The 20199-nt window shown below is 49.2% G+C and overlaps 3 protein-coding genes across 13 annotated transcripts in view; 2 read left to right on the top strand and 1 right to left on the bottom strand.

Moving 5' to 3' along the window:
• Positions 1–4789, top strand: part of CCND3 (cyclin D3) — a 97674-nt gene extending 92885 nt beyond the window's left edge. For all 3 annotated transcript variants that reach the window (XM_036248390.1, XM_036248388.1, XM_036248389.1), the window contains 3 exons: positions 1564–1723; positions 2234–2370; positions 2872–4789. In XM_036248390.1, coding sequence (XP_036104283.1) covers positions 1564–1723; positions 2234–2370; positions 2872–3039 — 465 coding nt within the window. In that variant the 3' untranslated portion in view covers positions 3040–4789. The remainder of the gene's footprint in view (positions 1–1563; positions 1724–2233; positions 2371–2871) is intronic.
• A 726-nt stretch (positions 4790–5515) lies between these two features.
• Positions 5516–16321, bottom strand: BYSL (bystin like). The gene is made up of 7 exons (XM_036249181.1): positions 15829–16321; positions 11457–11619; positions 8879–9017; positions 8404–8537; positions 7661–7821; positions 6708–6810; positions 5516–6188 (listed from the first exon to the last, which is right to left on the bottom strand). Exons 1-7 carry the CDS (start codon positions 16091–16093, stop codon positions 5843–5845), a joined length of 1311 nt encoding a protein of 436 aa, XP_036105074.1. The 5' UTR covers positions 16094–16321; the 3' UTR covers positions 5516–5842.
• Positions 16322–16484: 163 nt separating this feature from the next.
• The window catches only part of MED20 (mediator complex subunit 20), an 80300-nt gene continuing 76585 nt past the window's right edge, over positions 16485–20199 (top strand). For all 9 annotated transcript variants that reach the window (XR_004957817.1, XR_004957820.1, XR_004957821.1 and 6 more), the window contains exon 1: positions 16485–16586. Coding sequence is in view for 2 of the 9 variants with exons in the window: in XM_036249307.1 (XP_036105200.1) it covers positions 16573–16586 (14 nt within the window). In the remaining 7 variants the exon portion in view is untranslated. The remainder of the gene's footprint in view (positions 16587–20199) is intronic.

Here is a 20199-nt window from a genome sequence, read left to right as displayed (position 1 = left end):
GAGGGCAGTTTTTCAGAACAGGCAGAAAGTACTGTTCCCCTCACTCCCTCTGCCTGCGCTGGGGGCGGAGCGTGCAGGTGGTTTCCTAGAAGGTCAGAGTTGGACGGGACCTCAGAGAGCTCATCAGTCCAGATCCTCGTGAAGCAGAGAAGGCTGAGGCCGAGAGGAGGGCAGGCAGGGTCCTGCCTCCGCAGCACTGAAGCAGATGAAGAGAATCTGGGGCTTCTGGCTGGCCCAGGTGGCCTTAAGGCTGGGGAGGTGATGGGAGCTGCCAGCCGCAGCAGCTCATTCCTCCCAGGGGCATGCTCTCTGCCAAACTAGGGCTAAGATTCTCCGGTTGCCCGGATACAGGGTAGAGTGGCCACCTTCCCTCACACAGGACCCCATGCCTCCCCACAGGGGGAGCCCCACTCCAAGTTGCCTTCCAGATGTTTCCTTGGAGGCGAGGTGCTTTCTCTTCACTTCTGAGTTAGGAGTGTGGCCACTGGGACAGGCACCAGGAGTAAAATGCTAGCTTCTCTGCCGACTTCTGGCTCCAGGCCAGGCTGTTTTCTGTGGGGCCCTGTGAGGCTTGGGGCTGATTTGGGAGGATGACACCCAGGCGGGGGCCTGGAAGAGGTTGGGTGGGGTTGCCATTTCTGTCTCAGTAAGGGGTCAAACCCACGAGTTCCTTCCTGAGATAAAACAATGAAGAAATCCTCATGTGTGCAACTCAGAAACGGGGCCAGGACTGGGAACTCCAGATGAGTGGATTGGGCTGGGGTTCTCAGCTTCTGTCTAGGACGTAACAGGAGTATGCAGGCGTGTGCAGGTGGAGATAGGATTCGGTCCTTCAGGGATCATCCAGACCCGTCCTGCTTGGCTTGGCCTCCACATCTCTGAGACTCAAATGGCACTAGGCACTATGGGTTCCAGCTACAGGGGATGGAGTAGGGTGTTATATCTCAGGACCCAACCCTGATGTCCCACCAAGGGGATGTGGGTTGTGTTGGGTTGGGCAACCCTCCCCTTTGAGGAACCTCAGGGTTGGTTCAGTGGCTGTATCAGAGGTGGTGTGGCTTCATGCTTACCCCGGTTTCTTCAAGAGGTATAGGCTTGGCTGGGATGCAGAGTTGGGGGAGAGGCTAGTGGTGATTTTCCTTTCCACGAATCCTTGGGATTATAGTCTGCTTTACCCCAAAGGAGTCTCAGGTTCATGGAGATGCTGGTGGTATCTGTTGCTGCAGTCTTTTCTTTCAACCCTGGCTAGAGAAGGGCTCAGAGCCCTGGATGAAGTCAGGAGAAGGTCTATATTATTGGCCCCAAGATAACCAAACAAGATTAAAAGACAATTCGTGTATAGCATGTAGTCTGGCATCTAGTAAATGATGAATAGATGCTCAAAGCAAATGTCCCCAGCTCTTCCCTGCCCTGGACTCCCCATTCCACAGTGCCAGTCCCTAAATCCAGAAGCAGAACTAGGGTCTTTACCTTCAAGTTTTATGGGCTTCCTGCTTTATTCTCTTCCCTTCCCTTCCCTTCCCTTCTTCAGACACTGACCCCACCCTCTTCTCCAATCTCTAGGACTGGGAGGTGCTGGTCCTGGGGAAGCTCAAGTGGGACCTGGCTGCTGTGATTGCCCATGATTTCCTGGCCCTGATCCTGCACCGGCTGTCTCTGCCCAGTGACCGACAGGCCTTGGTCAAAAAGCATGCTCAGACCTTTTTGGCCCTCTGTGCTACAGGTAATATCTCTAGGCACATTTTTGCCAAATCAGGGTCAGAAGTAACTAGGAGATTCTGGTTTATATGCCTTTCAAAATTTATGAAAAGTATATCCCCTTTGGGCCCCCCGTTTCAGTGCAGAGAAGACGCAGAGCACAGTCAGAGCTGTATAGGATCTTAGAGACCCCCACTACATATGTAGGTGGGGACTCAGGGCTCAGAGAGACATGACTTGCCCAAGGTTCCGTGGTGATTAAATTGGGAGCAGAACCCAGGTCTCTTGACCCTAGTTTTGTTTCCACACCAGGTTCTTGGCCAGGTTCACTTAAGCACTACCCTGGACCTGACCCTGACCCTCTAGGAGGGGACCTCTTTCTCCCTTGCCCCTGACACTACTCACTGCTAGCATTTTCCAGTATGCCCCCTGCTCTGTTCATGCTGCCTGGCATTTTCTGAGGGAAAGGAAGTTCACCGTGGCTGTTATTCTTGATGTTCTCCTTGCCTCATGATTCTCTCTTCCTCTTCCCAAGATTACACCTTTGCCATGTATCCGCCATCCATGATTGCCACCGGCAGCATTGGGGCTGCAGTGCAAGGCCTGGGTGCCTGGTCCACATCCGGAGATGAGCTCACAGAGCTGCTGGCAGGGATCACCGGCACTGAAGTGGTGAGTGTGGGCAGCTGGGCAGCAGCCTGTCAATTCATGAAGCACCGCTATTCCCTGAGCCTCCAGTAGAGGGAGGCATCCACCTCCAACCTGGTCCCCACTCCAGGTTTCCCTTGTCCTGCCCTTGGGGCTTCTGTGGCCTTTTATCCCCTGCCTCATCTGGAGAAGAGCAAGTGGTCTTGGGTGTGTTGAAGGGCACCGTCCCTCATCGCTCTTTTCTGCCAAATGGTGTGCAGGGGTGGGGGCGGGGGGTTTGGTGTCAGATGCAAGGCTGCTCTCACACCCTCTTGCCACATCCTCTTGCCAGTTTCTGAGAATTGAAAGCTGATTCCTGGGGCTGGGCTGTGGCCTAACCTCCCCAGACTTCCCTGTATGCTGGGAGGTGTCCATCCCGTGCACCTGCTTGCCAGATGCTGGGGCAGAGGGAAGTGGACCTTTAGCTCCAAGGGGACCTTCCTCCACTTCACCCAGTCCCTTCTCACTACTGCCCCTTGTTCCCAGGACTGCCTTCGGGCCTGTCAGGAGCAGATTGAAGCTGCACTCAGGGAGAGCCTCAGGGAAGCCGCCCATACATCCCCCAGCCCAGCCCCCAAAGCCCCCAGAGGCTCCAGCAGCCAGGGGCCCAGCCAGACCAGCACTCCCACAGATGTCACAGCCATCCACCTGTAGCGCCGGAGAGGCCCCCTCCAGTGGCCACTGACAGCAGAGGGGACACTGCCACCCTCCCTCCCTGCAGGAATGAACCACGCCACATCTGCCACAACTGAAGTCTGAGGGGGCTCCTTCCATTCGCCCTTCGCTAAACAGAAGGGGGCAGGTCCTACCTATCCTTGCGGTGTGCACTAAGGGGCCTGGCCAGCCATGTTTGGGTGGCTAGTCAGGCCCCTCCTTCTCTGTGCCTCTGACCAGCTCAGCTCCTCCCGGTTCTGGCTGGGGGGGGGTGTCAGGCTGCTCAGAGACAAAATTCAAGTAGGTAGTTACAGGCACCAGCATTCCTTTCTGAGGCCCCTCTATCTTGGGGCTCTCGTGTTCTCAACTGCCAAAATGCCCTGGTGCCTCATAAAGGTGCTGCACCTTCTAGAGTCGCTGCATTTGGATTGGGGTCTTTCTGAAGAAATTGCCAATATTCTGAGGGGACAGCTCTTCTCAACACACTTTGGACAACCCTGCATAATCCATGCTCACAGCTACTCCCAGAGGGAGGGGCCCAGGCCTCTGGTCAGAGATTCAAGAATCAACCAATTCCTCTTTGCTTTGCTTTCCACTCAGCTTCTGTGTGATTGAGGGGGGTCAGTGCTGAAGGAAAAGGTTTTAATTTATTAATTGTATTGGATACAACTGTAAGAGGGTGTGGTGGGGCCCACCTACCCCACAAGTGGTGGTAACCCTGGTGGTTGCTGCGTCCCTCCCCTCTGCTACTGGCTAGAGGATCTTTGTGATGGAGGAGCTGCTACAGCCTGGGGAGGGGCCAGGCCCTCCTCTCCCTTTGGCCCTCTGCCCCATCCTTCAGTGGGGGATGAAGCAAGGATGACCTGAAAGTGACTAAGCCCCCTATCTGGAGGGATGCAAGCCCTGTTGACACAGGTCTTTCTTAAGGCGACAAGGTCCAGGCTGCTGGCCCAGGACCATCATGCTACCTTAATAAAGATTGTGGAATAAAACCGGCCTTGGCTTCTTGGATTGGTTGGCGGTGTCGGTAAAAGCCCATTTCTAAACTGCATGAGGTAGGGAGATCAGAAATCAATGGTCTCAAGCAGGGTCTGTTGAGCCTTTTCTGTAAAGGGCCAGAGTAAATACTTTAGGCTTATGTGCCATGTTGTCTCTGCCCCACATATAGTCTTACTTTATAATGGAATGTATGCGACCCTAAAAATCACGGCACTCTGCAAAACTGCATAATAAAACCCACAAGACTTATGTATGGGCTTAAGGCACAACCAAAATGTAATGAGCGGTGTTTTTTTGTTTTTGTTTTTTTTTTTAAAGAAAGAAGACAGCATAGTTTTTATACACTAAATGGTTAAACACAAATACAATAACTATAGTCCTTTATCTTCAAAAAGACCTAAAGCTTGCTTCTGGAAGCAGAGGTCAGAAGGATGTGGAAGGTGGGTTGACACCAGATGTGGTGTGACTCCCAACCACATGTTGGAGCTGCATGCATTTGTGTACCTGGCCTGGCTCAGCTGGGTGCAGTTTTCTGATTTTACGTAGTGTTTCTCAAGAACAAAACTGCACATAAATAAATGTGGTATTTTCTTTATGATCAAATTGTTCTCAAATGTACTAACTGGGTTGGCACAAAGCCATACTTTCAAAGACAAACGAGTTCCAGGATTGTACTCCGCTAGTGCAGCATGGAGTAGCAAAAGAAACCATGTAAATAGATGGGAGTGGCTGTGTTGCAATAAAAACTAGATGCTGAAAAATAAATTTCATATAATTTTCATCTTTCACAAAATATTTTTAATATATATTTTTTCTCTTTATTGATTTGAGAGAGAGAGAGAGAGAAACATCCATCAGAACATTGACTGGCTGTCTCCTGCATGCCCCCCACTGGGGATCAGGCCCACAACCTGGGCATGTGCCCTGACCGGGAATTGAACCAACGACATCTTGGTGCAGGGTCAGCTCTCAATCACTGAGCCACACTGGCTGGACACAAAATACTGTTTAAAAAAAATTTCCTATCCATTAAAATATGTAAATACCATTCTTAGTTCATGGGTCATAAGAAAATAGGCATATGACCCTAGTTTGCCGACTTCTGGTCTAAAGGTCTCATTAGCCAGGAAAGTTAGAAAGGGAACTTTGTCTCGTAGTGACCCAGTTCTAATCATTCCTGGGCACAGCCAATATTACTCTGACCTGTCTGGCCTCTGTATTTCCACTTCCCTCTAGGGGCTTTCTCCTCTAGCTCTTCCGTCCACAACTCAGAGACCGCCTGTTGCCTGTATTGGGGGAAGGCAGAGACTGTGCCCCCTAGGGGCTAACACTGGGTATAGCCTGCACAAACAAGCTTGTAGAGTAAGTGTGGGGAGGGAGGGGTTGGTTGGTCTTCATATACTGGGTAAGATTCCACTCCTAGACAGATAAAAAGAGAAAGCAGAAAGATCTCCATTGATAACCAAAACACAGAAGCTCAATAAATACCTCCTTTTTATCCACGTCCAGGTGACACAACAGCCTGAGAAAAAGTACTTACTCCAAGCCCCAGCAGGGGAGGAGGAATACTGGGGTTGGAATCTCAAACAGGTTGCACAACTGAGCAGGAACAATGGCCTAGAATGGGAGAGGGAGCCAGCCAGACCCTCAGTCCTCCCTGTGAGGTTCTGGGGAGTCACAGAGGCCCATGAGCTCTTACTGCCCAGATCTGGGTCTTCAGCTGTAGAGGCTGTGTCCAGTGTCACCTTAACAGGCCGCCTAGTGTCCTCCCCACACCCTCAGACCAGGAGACGCGACTGTTTCCTCAGTCCACGGCGATGGGAACATCTTCCACATCTCGGGGTACTGCACTCTGAAGCTCACGTCTGATTTCAGGGGACAGGTGTGGATGGGGCTGCAGCCGGAGCAGTTCCAGGAGGGCCTCTTTCTGCTCCGTGGCCAGGTCTGCCTTATAGCGCTGGACCAATGTCAGGAGGCACTGGTGCCAGAGCACGGGCAGTTGACGCTTCTCTGTCCGAAACCCCAGGAAGTGGAAGACCAGGGCGTCCAGCACCCGGTAGGGCAGTGCGTACTTCTTATCCAGCAGCAGTCGCAAGAAGATGCTGTTGGCACCACTGTATTCCATCTCGGCGATTTTCAGCATGGCCGCACTGGCAGGAAGGTAGGGTAGGGTTGGTGGTGGGGAAATGTTGGGGGAGAGGGTCTACTTCTCCGTGCCTTTTCTCTCTTCTCCTCTGCTGGCCCTTACACTGTGGTATGCCTAAGATGGCCATATCGGGCCGTCTCAACTACTCAGTCTTGACCCTGCTCCCTGCTCTGGTTACCATCTCTATGCTGATCCACCCCAAATCCCTACATCTGGCTCAGACTGCTTGCCTCATTCAGTACCCAACTAGAATATATCCAAGTATCTCAACATCTCCAGCCCTAACCTATTTTCTTCCCATGTTCCCTATTCATTCATTCAACTATTTACAAGCACCTACCATGTGCCAGGCACTGGGACCCTATTCTTGTGAAATTTACAACCTAGTGGAGTAATGACACACCTACTGGCTTAAGCCACAAACCCAGGGCTATTCTTAGCTCCTTCTCCACTGTTCCCCCACCAACTTTACAAATCCTGGTGATTCTACTGACGAGTCATCTTCCTTCCCCACCAACACTACCTGGAGTGCAGAACAGGGATGGAGCATTTGGTGATGATGCTGCCCACGATGATGGCTTCCCGGAGGGTACAGGTGCCGGCCTCACACAGTGGGATCAGGATCCCTGGGGAGGGACAGAGGGGCAGTCCCTTTGAGACCAGGGAGACAGGATACACACACAGCAGGAAGCACCCCATCTACCAGAGACGGCTGCCTCCCGTCATGCTCACTGTTTTCACCTGGAGCCCCAGCCTCTCCCTTTCTTTTTTAATACAAGAACGAGAAATTCTTTTAAATTCTTTTTTTCTTTATTGATTTTAGAGAGAGAAGAGAGGGAGAGAAAGTGAGAAACATCGATGAGAGAGAACATCTCCTGCATGCCCCCCACTGGGGATTTGGCCCATAACCTGGGCATGTGCCCTGACTGGAAATTTAAACTGGCGACCTCTTGGTGCCTGGGTCAACGCTCAACCCTGAGCCACACCAGCCAGGCACTTTCTTATTTATTTATTTATTTATCCTCACTAGAGGACATTTTTCCATTTTTTTTGTTAGATAGAGTGGGAGGGAGAGAGGAGAGAGAGAGAGAAACATTGACGTGAAAGGGACACATCGAGTGGCTGCCATCCTCATGACCAACCAGGGCTGGGGACAAACTGCAATCGAGGTACATGCCTTTAGCGGGAACCGAACCCGGGTCTCTCTGGACCGCAGGCCAATGCTCTAACTGCTGAGCCAAACTGGCCAGGGCCACTTTCTTATTTTTTTTAAATAAACATTTAAATTGCCTACTTGCTTTTTATTTTATTTATTTATTTATTTTTGAGAGAGAGAAACATCAATCAGTTGCCTCCTGCAGGGACCCCGACCGGTGATCGAATCCACCACCTTTTGGTGTACACAACAATGCTCCAACCAACTGAGCCACACCTGCCAGGGCGCCTCCCTTTCTTACCTGCCTCGTGTGTTCTCACCTTTAAACCAGGCTCCAGGCTTGAATAGGGCCTTTTTGAGTGCCATGTAGAGATGGAAATTGAGTCGTTTGTATTCAGCAATGTCATCTCGTACCCGGGGTAACAGGACAAGGTTGTAGAAGCGCTGGGCCATGCGTTCCTTCAGGTTAGAGGCGAAAATCCTAGTTTTTTGGGGGAAGGATAGGGAAAGTGGAGCAGGGAGATCCCAGGTTACTTGATAGCCTGGAGCTGGTCCTTTAAATATCACTGTGGATGGTGCATGCAAGAGATTTGAGGGGTGTGTGGGAGCTGTGTGCGTGTAACACCCAAGTCTGATAAGAGGGAACAGAAGGGGCTACAAGATGTACCCAAGAGGCGAACACTGAAAGAGCCAGAGTACTCCCAAACCGATGGCACTCAGCTATTCACTTCCCTCTCCCCATCAGGGGTCTTCTCTCCCCTACTCTTCGAGGGCCCTGGCCACGCCTGGGGAGCCACAGACTTGAGGCCAGTCTGACACACTAGGGGGTTTGACCAGTAGTTCTGTCTCTTCCCTAGAAACATATCACAGGAGATTCTCAACTGGGTCTTGGTCCCAAAACATGAAAGAGGAAAAACTGGGAAAATGACGATATAAACAAGCACAAAAGAGAGCTCTGGGGCAAAGTTAAAATGCAATGGCAAAGGCCGGGAAAGCCTGTACTTCCCACGCCCCCAGCCCTGACCCACAGACCTAAGGCCACTCTAACTCCCATCCACTCCACCTTGTGGCTTGGTACATGGCAGCAGCAGTCCAGGCCTCCGGCTCTGTGACGTAGAGGATCTGCTCCCAGTTGGAGAGTGCAGGGATGATCTTAAATGCCTTGGGCAGCTTCCCACTACGGTACTTAGATAACACCTGGGGAGGAGGGTGTAAAACCATCGTTACTGTCAATATACACACTGCTTGCCAGGTACTTGTCCAAGGGCTTCTCATACATTCACTCACTGAATCCTCACAACCACCACATAAGGAGATGCTATTATCATCCTCATTTTCTAGATGGGGAAACTGAGACCAGAGAATTATATAACTTATCCACAGCCACCAAGTCACTAAGTGGTATAGCAGCAGGAATTTGAACCCATACTCCGACTTAAGACTGTTCTCGGCCACCAGGACTTCTGTGTGGAGAGATGTGGGCACCCAAGACTTTAGATGGGAGCCCACAGTCCCTGTGAGGGTATTCCAGCTCTTACCTCCCGGACCCCTCTGTAGACCTCCAGGACCCGGGGGTCCAACTGGGGCATAGGGAAGCCTGTCACCTCAGACATGACCGTCTCAACTTCCGTCTGCTTCTCAGTCAGCTTCTCCATGATGATGTCAGCCAGGGTGCGCCTAAGAGTGGGGGGTTGCAGAGGGGAGGGGAAGGAGGGTTGGGAATGCTGTGGTGACAGTCCGGAAGCTCTGGACTCCACACCACAGTCCTTTGTGAGCCCCGAAAGACCTGTCATCCTGCTGGGATGGGTGACCTCAGTTCCCCTCTGGGCCCAACCACCCACCATGGAATAGCTACAGGGCACAAATGACCTGAAAGTCCTCCAGTTTAGGACAAAGCAGACAGTCCTGTGGAGGTTAAGAACCTGGACTCTGAAGTCAGTCCGCCTGGGTTTAAATCCCAGCTTTTCCACTCCCTGTATAGCCTTGGGCATGCTGTTTTGCCTCTCTATGCCTCAGTTTCCTCATCTGTAAAAGAGGGGTAATAACTATACCTATCTTATAAAGTGAATGTCAGGATTAAATGAATTCATGCGTGCATATTACTACTCAGAACTATTAGTACACAGCAAATGTATAGTAAGTGTTGCCTATTTCAGACATATCCCTCATATGCTGAAGTCTCCTCAATTACTAAATCCTGGTCTGACCTCTCAGTTATATACCAAGATTTCAAGTAGCTGGGATCACTGGGAAAGAGACCAGGGCACAAACTTCCCACCATTTTAATTTATTAAAATTTATGGAAGTATTTCTAAGATTAATCATCTTCTTTCCAGCCTCGTTAAACTGTATATCAAACATAATTTTATTGTGATGATTCAGCATTCTCATTACATCAGACTCCGGTATAGGACTGGTATCTTCAGCGGCTGCCAACACATATTTGAAACGGCTCCCGTTTTCTAAGGATCTTCTCAAGGTCAGGCACCGAGTACAGGACTTCTCAGACGTTACCTTAGATAGTCTGTGCAACACCTATATGAGGTGCTAGTCCCTTACTCAACATGGGAACTGACACTCAGGTTACAAACTCACCCAAAGTCTCAGAGTTCTCAAGTGGGGCAAAGAGTCAAATCCCGGCTGCTCAGGTCCGAAAGCTTGGGTCCCTTACAGCGCACACTAACGTGCCTCCAAACGACACGGCCTCTGACTGCTGTGCTCACGTGGGTTCAAGCCTGCTTTCTGAAGGTGCCACCTGTCATTTCTCAAGAATGTCAGGAGTCACTGTTTCTAGCAGCTGTACTCTTTTTTAAAAATTTATTTATTTTTTATCCTCACCCGAGGACATTTTTCCATCTTTTGTTCAGGTAGAGTGGGAGGGAGAGAGAGGAAGAGAGAGAGAGAAACATCGACGTGAAAGGGACACATCGAGTGGCTGCCCCCGCACGACCCAACCAGGGCCGGGGACAAACTGCAACCGAGGTACATGCCTCTAGCGGGAACCGAACCCGGGCTTCTCTGGACCGCAGGCCAATGCTCTAACCGCTGAGCCAAACCGGCCAGGGTGCAGCTTTACTCTTTTATTTACTGCAAGCCGGAAAACCACTGACAAGCCTCTCAGAACGATCTATTAAGGAGTTATAAGGCACTGAGTGAGAGGCTCTCTGGTGGGACAAGCACACAAGTTCAGGTACACACTTTGTGACATCTACTTCAGTCGCTGGGTCTCAATCTGGAAAAGGAACTCATTCCTTCATTCTGTGCTCTCAAATAAACTACGACAGACCTTATCATTCAGCTTCCGTCCTCTCACAGTGATTAGCAATGAGAAGCATTAACCTAAAATAGCCTGAAGAACCAAGAACAATGTCATGTTACTATCACAGGGTCAGAGTGAACCGGTCGAGGGCCCTTCTCTTAGATTCCCCTCTCCTGGGTCCAAATCCATACTCTCAGGAGTTTGACTACAGGAGCTTAAACGCCTGTACCTTTCGCAGCTAGCATTTATTACAGATAGGAATAAATCAGTGGTTCTAACGAGGGGTGAATTTGCCCCCAGGGGACACCTGGCAATGCCGGAGACATGTCTGGTTATCACAGTAGGGGAGAAGGTCATTACTGGTATCTAGTGGGTAGAGGACAGGGATGCTGCTGAACACCCTACATTGCACAGGACAGCCTCCGCAAAAAAGATTTATCCAGCCCCAAATGCCAATAGTGCTAAGATAGAAAAACCCTGAATACAATGAAGCTTAGGGTATGAAAGAGAAATGGCACAGGACAGAGCTCACCACTAGGACACTGAGCATGGCAAGACCAAATGCAATGGGATACATCTCCCCAGAAACATAAAAAGGCCGGGTAGCTGCTTCCTCAGGTAATCCGAGCAGTTCTAGAACAGGTGGACAGAGGGGGAGGAGGTATTTTGAGTCTGTATCATTCTTACTCAGAACGGTCTTTTGAGGATGCCCTCATTTTAAGGTGGCCCCTTACAACCAGCAATACTCAGGCCGTTCCCAAAGGTACGAAATCAAAACTCTGCTGGGGCATTTGCTCCCCTGTGGGAAGTTGCTACCAGGACCCATTACCCGAAATCCCAGGCCATGCCAGCCCTACCTGGCAGGAGGGTTTTTATTCATGAACATCTCAATGGCACGCTCATCCTCAGGGTCCACAACCACCTCTGCATGATGGCCTGCCCCTGTCATTGTGGCGGCCTTCTCCAGGGTGGGCCACTCCTCATCCTCGTCATCTGATCCATCTTGCGGCGCTCCTGGACCTGAGAAGGGAGATGAAATGGATGAGAAAGGCAAGTAGTGGGTGAGGGATTTAGAGGTCAATTTAACTTGAACCACTATGCACAGCATTAGCCTCATGTGTGCTTGTAATAAAGACGTGTGCAGTGAAATGGTGCACACATCACCTTCCTGTACCAGGGGCTTACAATCTTGCTTGAGAAACAAAATGTACATCTATGAACCAATGAGATAGTGATGCCAACACATCACAGTTAACACACTACGCTTAGTCATGTAGCAGGAACTGTTCTAAACACTGTACATAAACCCCAAGAAGTAGGTCTATTATTATACTCAGTTTCAGATGGAGACACTAAAGCACAAAAAAAGTGAAGCGATTTGCCTATGGCAGGTGGTCTGGGAACAGGTTGTACATCTGTCGCCTGTATAATATACACATAGTAGGACCTGATTATACGCCAAATGAGTGGCAGAGACAGTATATACCATAGGCACTTAGAAGATGAGTGCAGAGGATAGTTAGACCCTGGATAGGGAGCATGGGCGCAGGTGGAGTGTGTTCCAAACCTGGGTCACAACACTGGCAAAAGGAATTGGTGACAAAAGTGTCTGTTAGGCAGTAGCAAGAAATAAGGCTGGATGGGTCAAGTGAACCCACACTGTGGAAGGCCTCGAGGCCAGGCTCTGTACTTCAGGTTTCAATGGACCGACCCATTTGAATGACTGATTACTGGAAGGCTACAGCTGGTTGGGCATCTGGTAAGGGATGCAATACTCCAATCAGGGAGACAAAATGCTGCATATGAACAGGTCATTAACAGAGGGAGTGTGTGATAAAAGCTAAATGGGGGTGGGGGGCGCACAGGTGTTTTGTCTCCTCATGCTAACAACTCCCAAATCTGTACTTCTAGGTAGAAATCCCTTCACTCTAGACCATAACTTCAGCTGCCACCTGTACAGCCGCTCTTGGACGACCCACAGGCACTTCAAACTTCACTTGTCATCAAGCCAACTCACTCTCTTTTCCTTCTAGGTTTATACTACTCACTCTGTTCTACATCTAAGTACATGGCACCACCATCCACCCAATGCTAAGCCAGAACCTGGGAGGCAGGCCTGCCTCATCCCTAACACCCAATGAATTACCAAGTCCTATTCAAGTCTACCTCACAGAATTTCTTTCAAATCCTTCACAGCTCTGTCTAAGCCTAGATCACCATCATCTCTTGCCTAAATTAAACAATCCCGTAATTGGTCTCCATATTCTCCAACAGTTTTCCATTGTCTTTATGATAGCTTTTAATTCTGGGCACGGCCTCCAGGTCTTTTGCAGATTTGGTTCCTACCCACCTTCCCATCACTCATTATCCAGGCATTCAGCAAACACTGAGTGCCTACTATCTTTAAGACACTGTCTGGGTGCTGGAAATATATTACTGAACAAGAGAAACAAAACCTTTTGCCCTTAAAGAGCTTATATTCTAGTGGGGGAAGACAGACAATATATTTAACACATAATAGGTTAAAAGACAAGTGCTATGAAGAAAGCAACAGGGCAGAGTAGAGAAGCTGGGATTGTGCAGACAGTAGTGGGGGTATTGAAATTCCCTCTCTCTCCTTTTTCTTCTTCTCCTACTCCTCAGCAAAGGACATGCCCTCCACTGATTTTAGAGAGAGGAAAAAAGAGAGAGAAACACTGATCAGTTGCCTCCTGCATAGGCCCTGGGGATTGAACCCACAACCTAGGTATGTGCCTTGACCCACTCAACCGAGCCATCCAGCCAGGGTGGGCATGTTGCAATTTTTAATGAAGTGATTAGGGAAGGTGTATGGTATGTGAGAACCTGGGCCCCTTTCCAAATTCCAACTCCCCCTCCCACCCTGTGGGAATAAGAAGAAGGCCATCTGTAAGTGGGAGTGACCCTGGGAACCTGGCCAGCTCCTTGGTCAAGAAACAGCCAAACACAAACTGTTCTAGGATGTGAGCCCGGACTGTAAACTGCTAGTGTTTTGATCTTCCACGGGCTGTGTGTGAGCATGTCTACCCTGCATGCTGTTTGCTTTGTTTTCTGTACTCTATACAACCCTGTGCTGGGAAAGCCTGTGTTGTGGAAAACTTCACTGGCCGGCCTCCACCAGTGAGCATGTAAGTCCTCATAAACCCATGTCTTTCACAGCCAGTCAACTGGGTTATTTTCCTGGGACTCGGGCTCTTTGCATAACATAAGGCCTCTCTGAGAAGGTGAAGAATTGAGGGAGTACGCCTACAGGTGTATGAGGGCAAAAGGAGCAACCAGGGCAAAGGCCCTAACTTGCCATGCTTAAGCTTATATGGGTGGAGCAAAAGGGAGAAAGTAGAAGTCGGACTGGCAATGGAGCTGATCATACAGGGCTTTGCAAACCACTGTAATCTTCTCGCTGTTGAGTTGAGAGTGAACTGTAGGGGGTATAGGACATTAATGAGGCTACTGCAATGATCCAGGCATGAGATCACTGAAGACGATGGTGGTCAGAAGTGGTCTGGTCTGATTCGAGATATATTTTGAAGGTAGAGTCAAGAGGTTTTCCCAACAGATCGGATGTGGAATGAGAAAGAGAGAAGTCCAAGCTTTTCGTCTTAAGCAAATGGAAAGATAGCATGCTATTAACTGAGATGAGGAAGATGTTGGAGAAGCAGGTTTGTCGAGGTCTACTTTGGACGTGTTAAATTTGAGATGTCTATTAGACTTCAAACTGGAGATGCTAAATAGGCAACTGAAGATTCTAGGTTTCATGGTAAAAAAAATCAAGGCTAGAATATAGTTGGAAGTAGTCACCAAATAGATGGTATTTATTTATTTATTCATTTATAATTCTCACCCAAGGATAGTTTTCCATTTATCTCAGAGTGGGAGGGAGGGGGAGAAGGAGAGAGAGAGGGAGAGGGAGAGAGACAGACAGACAGACACACATCAGTGTGAAAGAGATACATCGACTGGCTGCCTCCTGCCTGACCAGGACCAGGGCTGGGGGCAAACCGCAACAGAGGTAGTGCCCCTGACCAGAACAGAACCCAAGACTCCTTGGTCTGCAGGCCTATGCTCTAACCACTGAGAAAAACCGGCCAGGGCCCAAATAGATGGCATTTAAACTATGAAACTGATGACAGCACCACAGAAGTGATTGAAGAGAGAGGTCCAAAGACTGAACCCTGTGGCACTTCAGTAAGAGGTTGGAAATCAAAGGGGAGCCAGCAAAGGATACTAAGAGGTAAGTAGTAACAGGAATGTGATGTCTTAGAAGCCACATAAATATACTGTAGGCAGGAGGCCTATGTTCAATTGTGTCAGGACAAAGAAATCTGAGAAATGGATTAGGAAGGTCAACACTCCCAACCCAAATAGGAAAATGTTTATCATATTTTACTTTCTCTCTCTCTCTAGCACCTAAACAACATTGTTCTTTCTGCTCAGAGCACTCTCCACTCATTTTTTAGGTCTCAGCACAAAGGACATGCAATCTGGGGAGCCTGACCCCAAGATCAATGCTGCTGTTATCAGAAACTTTTATACTTTGCCATGGGATGTATTATTCTCATTGCCTATCGTCTACTCTCTCCTGGGCTAGACTGTAAAATCCTGAAGTCAGGCACATGTCTACCTTGTTTACTTTTTTTTTATCCTCACCGGAGGACATTTTTCCATTTTTTTGTTCAGATAGAGTGGGAGGAAGAGAGAGTGAGAGAGAAACATCGACGTGAAAGGGACACATCGAGTGGTTGTCACCCGCACGACCCAACCAGGGCCGGGGACAAACTGCAACCGAGGTACTGCTCTTAGCGGGAACCGAACCTAGATCTCTCTGGACCGCCGGCCGACACTCTAACCGCTGAACCAAACCGGCCAGGGCCCTTGTTTACTTCTTTATCCCAACCTTCTAACCTCCTAGTACAGGACGAAGCACTAGTAGACATGCCATAAATATTTATAGAACAAATGGGTAAATACTAGAATTTAGTGGTGTGAGCAACCACTTTCTTTTGGACTAACCTCAGAGGTACCCAGAGGAGGGGGCCTAAAACTAGTAGCAGGCGTGAAGGGCTCTGACTACCCTAAATCCGCTCCAGGGCTGGGTCTCCCATTCCATTACTGTTGTAAGGGAGTACTACGAACCCTTTTATTCCAAGCTATTCTGCCCGACGCTCCTCGATCCCCTCCTAACCTCCTTCCTGCACCCGTCTCGCCACTCACCCAGCCGCGTGATGCGCTCCCGTGGGGCCGCAGGCTTGCCCCCAGTCCCATGCTCGGCCTCGAGCTCCTCCTGCTGCTGCCGCGCTTGCTGCAAAATCCGTCGGGTCAGCCGGGGCCCCACATACTCTTCCTCCTCTTTGGTTCCACGACCCCGCCGCTTTTCCCGGGCCCCTGCCCGCAACGTGTCCCCAGCCAAAATCTGGTCGGCAAGAGGCGCATGTTTTTCCTGACCCCCGGCCCCGCGGGCTGCCTTGAATTTGGGCATTTTTCTTGAAAAAGGTGCGGAGAAACTTCACACGTGGAGAGGAAGAAGTCGTGGGTGCGCTTGCGCCGTGAACTCCCAGGTCCCAAGAAGCCACACGTAGAGCTCACAGCGCCCCCTACCGGTCGGAGGCCTGGCGTGCCACTAGCGTTGCCGCACCTGCTAAGAACTCACAGGTGCTGGAGCTAGACTCCCAAATAAACTCTTTGCATTTAACGTTGGCTTCTCTAAGCCTTGAGGGTTTAGGCCCAGGGTGCTGCAAGCCTTGGAGGAGCAGCTGGGCAGTAATATCAATGAAGGTGTCACCGAGCAGGCTCCTAGACAGACCCCCTCGTGGAGCGTCGACTGGGCGCTCAGTTTTTACGTAATTTCCGGAGCACCTCCCTCCACCGACGCTGGCATTAGGGGCCTTTATTTAACGTTGCGGGTGGAGAGCTCTGCGGTTCAACTACTCGCTGCTGCTACTCTCCTGGTCTGACATCATGGGAGTGACTTGGTAGGACTGCATGGGAGTTTGTGGGGCGGGCCTTGGGGTCGTGAAGGGCCCTCGGAGCCTGGAGTGTACCTGGGAGGAGGATCGGGACGAGGGTCCGCGGTACCCCAGGAGCTTAGCACGTTGTCCTCGGATCGTGTGTGAGGGGGACACCATGAGAGTTGTGACGTCCCCGGGCCTGATACCTCAGAGGTGCGCCCCCTTCCTCCTGGGTCTTATCCCAGGAACCCATCAATGGGTACCTCCTTCCCATTTTCTTGGTACATCTTCCTGCCGGTGAGGCCAGGGATAGAACTTTAGGGTCGGAAATAGGATGTGCAAACTGGAACCCATCAGCAGGCAGAGCCGGAGGGGTTTGGGAATAGGCAAGGAGAAGACAGTATCTTTTTTAGGTTTTCTCCTGCCCCTTCCTACAGTCACTAAATATAGTTAGACTAGCCCGTGTCTGGTTCTAGTTTGGCCATTTTTAGATCTTGGGTCTAGAGGGAAACCAAAGCTAATGGGAATTAGGAGATTGGGGTTCTAGGCACATTACTTCTTCAGGACCTGTTTTCTTTATGATTTGTCTAGTTTCTATGCACTTTTTATCTCTAACAGAAGTCAGGGTGGCAGGGAAAGGTATGGGTCTAGTGCCCTTGGAGGCATTAATTCCAAAATGCTAGATTTCAGGTTTTTTTTTTTTAATGTTCTTATTGATTTTTTATTAGAGAGATATAAACTCAATGTGAGAGAGAAACATCGATTGGCTACCTCCTGCACATCCCCTACTGGGGATCACGTCCCCTTCCCCCAACCTGGGCATGTGCCTTGATCCTGGAATCGAACCGGGACTTCTCAGTCCATGGGACACTGCTCAGTCCACTGAGCCACACCTGCCAGGCAGTGTTTTTGTTTTTGTTGTTGTTGTTGTTGTTGTTGTTTTAATATTGGTAAGTGTAAGCATTTTCAGTCAAAGGACTGTAGCCTAGGATATTTGAAGGCAAATGATTATAGGCTTCTCATTTAAGAGCCTGTGGAAACTCCTAGGTTCTTGCCAGTTTTTCAGGGATTGCACTTTTGTTTCCTACATTTGACATCAAGAGCCTCCTCTGAGTCTTCTAACCGCACAGAGGTGGGGAAATTTCTTTCTGCTAGGGGCCATTTGGGTATAACATCATCTACAGGCCATACAAAATTATCAACTTAAAAATTAGTCTGCTAAGCCTGGCCGGTATGGCTCAGTGGTTGAGCATCAACCCATGTACCAACAGGTTGCCGGTTCAATTCCCAGTCAGGGCACATGCCCAGGTTGTGGGCCAAATCCCCAGTTGGGGGGCATGTGGGAGGCGGCCAGTCGATCTCTCTCATCCATGTTTCTAGCTCTCTCACCTTCTCCCTTTCTCTCTCTCTAAAATCAATTAAAAAAAATTTATTTTTTAAAATTTACCCTGCTATATTGGGTCAGGCTAATTTGGTAAGGCATGTGATGTTAGCTGGTATTGATTTCGCAGGCCGGACATTCCCCACCTCTGCTAGCATAAGGGAGGTGTGTGAGAGCTGGGAATGACAAGTTTGCAGCACAGAGGCTTGGAACCCGGAAGACCTTGTTCTTTCAGTAGAAAAGGCAGACAGAGGGAAAAGCTTCTCTGTCTGTTGGGACCCTTATCAACTTTTTCAGATTTCTAGGTCTTCTCACCCCAGTAGCATCATTTTAGGGATGCTTTTATATTTCAAAATGAAGTACATCATCATTCTTTATCAATGCTTTTTCTGATGGAGAGTAGTGACAAATTTTTTAAAAATATTTTTTCTTTATTAATTTTTAGAGAGGAAAGGAGAGGGAGAGAGAGGGACAGAAGCATCGATGAGAGAGAACATCGATTGGCCGCCTCCTGCATGTCCCCCACTGGGGCTTGGGCCTACAATCTGGGCATGTGGCCTGATCGGGAATTGAACTGGAGACCTTTTGGTGCATGGGTTGATGCTCAACCACTGAGCCACATCAGCTACACAAGTAATGACAGTTTTTAGCAACAAGTAGGACTCTGCCGTTATAGCTTCATTTGGCTGATTGATCATAAAGTAATGCAGTGTTTCCCAAAATTCAGTCACAAATGACTGTCTTTCTGATTTTTTTTTTTGTTACCCGAGGACATTTTTGCATTTATCTTCAGATAGAGCAGGAGGGAGAGAGGGGGGAAGAGAGAAAGAGAGAAACATCGATGTGAGAGAGACACATCGAGTGGTTGCCACCCACATGACCCCAACCGGGGCTGGGGACAAACTGCAGCTGAGGTATGTGCCCTTAGTGGGAACCGAACCTAGACTCTGGTCCATGGGCCGACGTTCTAACTGCTGAGCCAAACTGGCCAGGGCTGTCTTTCTGATTTTTATATAGCTAAGTACCACCTGTACTATTATTTATTAATGTTTTTTAAAAAATCTATTTCATAAACATCTGTAATAAAAATTGAAAACAGCCCTGGCCGGTTTGGCTCAGCGGTTGGAGCGTCGGCCTGTGGACTAGAGAGTTCCAGGTTTGGTCCCCGCTAGGGGCATGTACCAAAAAAAAAATTGAAAACAAAATTCTGTTTCATTTCCTTAAAAGTATTTTAACTACATCCCTAGGAAAGTAGTCCTCTAGTAAAGGGCATGGACATGGACACAGTTTGCCTGACTTTGAATCTTAGCTGCACCACACAAAGTTGAGTGACCTTGTGTAAGTTAGTCAACTCCTCTGTACTTTAGTTTCCTCATTTGTAACAAGGAGATAAGCAATAGCACATCTTCTAGGGCTTTTGGGAGGATTCAAATCGTTCATTTATTTTAAGGCTTTTGGACACTGTCTGACACATAGTTGGGGCTTGGTGACTGTTAACTTTCATTCTAAAGGAAAGCCAGTTTTACTCACCATAGAAGGACATCTTGGAAATAACATTTTTTTTTTTTTTTTTATCCTCACCCGAGGATATTTTTCCATTTTTTGTACAGATAGAGTGGGAGGGAGAGAGAGAGAGAAACATCGACGTGAAGGGACACATCAAGTGGCTGCCACCCACACGACCAACCAGGGCCGGGGACAAACTGCAACCGAAGTACGTGCCCTTAGTGGGAACCGAACCCGGGTCTCTCCGGACCGCAGGCCGACGCTCTAACCACTGAGCCAAACTGGCAAGGGCAAACAAATGTGTTGTTTGTTTTGTTTTTTTTTGTATGTGTCCCTAGCGGGAACCGAACCTAGGACTCTCTGGTCCGCAGGATGCTCCAACCGCTGAGCTAAACCAGCCAGGGCAGAAATAACATTTTTTGCTTCATTGTTTTGATACATTCTTTTTTTCTTTTTATCCTCACCCCAGGACATTTTTCCATTTTTTGTTCAGATAGAGCGGGAGGGAGAGAGAGAGGAACAGAGAAAGAGAGAGAAACATCGATGTGAAGGGACACATTGAGTAGCTGCCACCCGCACGACCAACCAGGGCCGGGGACAAACTGCAACCGAGGTACGTGCCCTTAGCGGGAACCGAACCCGGGTCTCTCTGTACCGCAGGCCGACGCTCCAACCGCTGAGCCAAACCGGCCAGGGCTGATACATTCTTATTTAAATATAAATGGCCACATGTGGCTTGTGGCTACTGTA

This window comes from Molossus molossus, unplaced genomic scaffold (assembly GCF_014108415.1).
Source record: "Molossus molossus isolate mMolMol1 unplaced genomic scaffold, mMolMol1.p scaffold_m16_p_8, whole genome shotgun sequence".
NCBI classification, from domain to species: Eukaryota; Metazoa; Chordata; class Mammalia; order Chiroptera; family Molossidae; genus Molossus; species Molossus molossus.
Note: the sequence above shows the minus strand (reverse complement) of the source record. Positions and strands in the feature narration are given on the sequence as shown.

Excerpts from the sequence above, each read along its gene's own strand:
- BYSL (XM_036249181.1), bottom strand. The coding sequence starts at position 16,093 with ATGCCCAAATTCAAGGCAGCCCGCGGGGCCGGGGGTCAGGAAAAACAT. Across the intron at positions 11,620-15,828 it reads GGAGCGCATCACGCGGCTGG|GTCCAGGAGCGCCGCAAGAT; the intron begins GTGAGTGGCGAG and ends CTCCCTTCTCAG. Across the intron at positions 6,189-6,707 it reads ATCCCTGTTCTGCACTCCAG|TGCGGCCATGCTGAAAATCG; the intron begins GTAGTGTTGGTG and ends CCTTCCTGCCAG.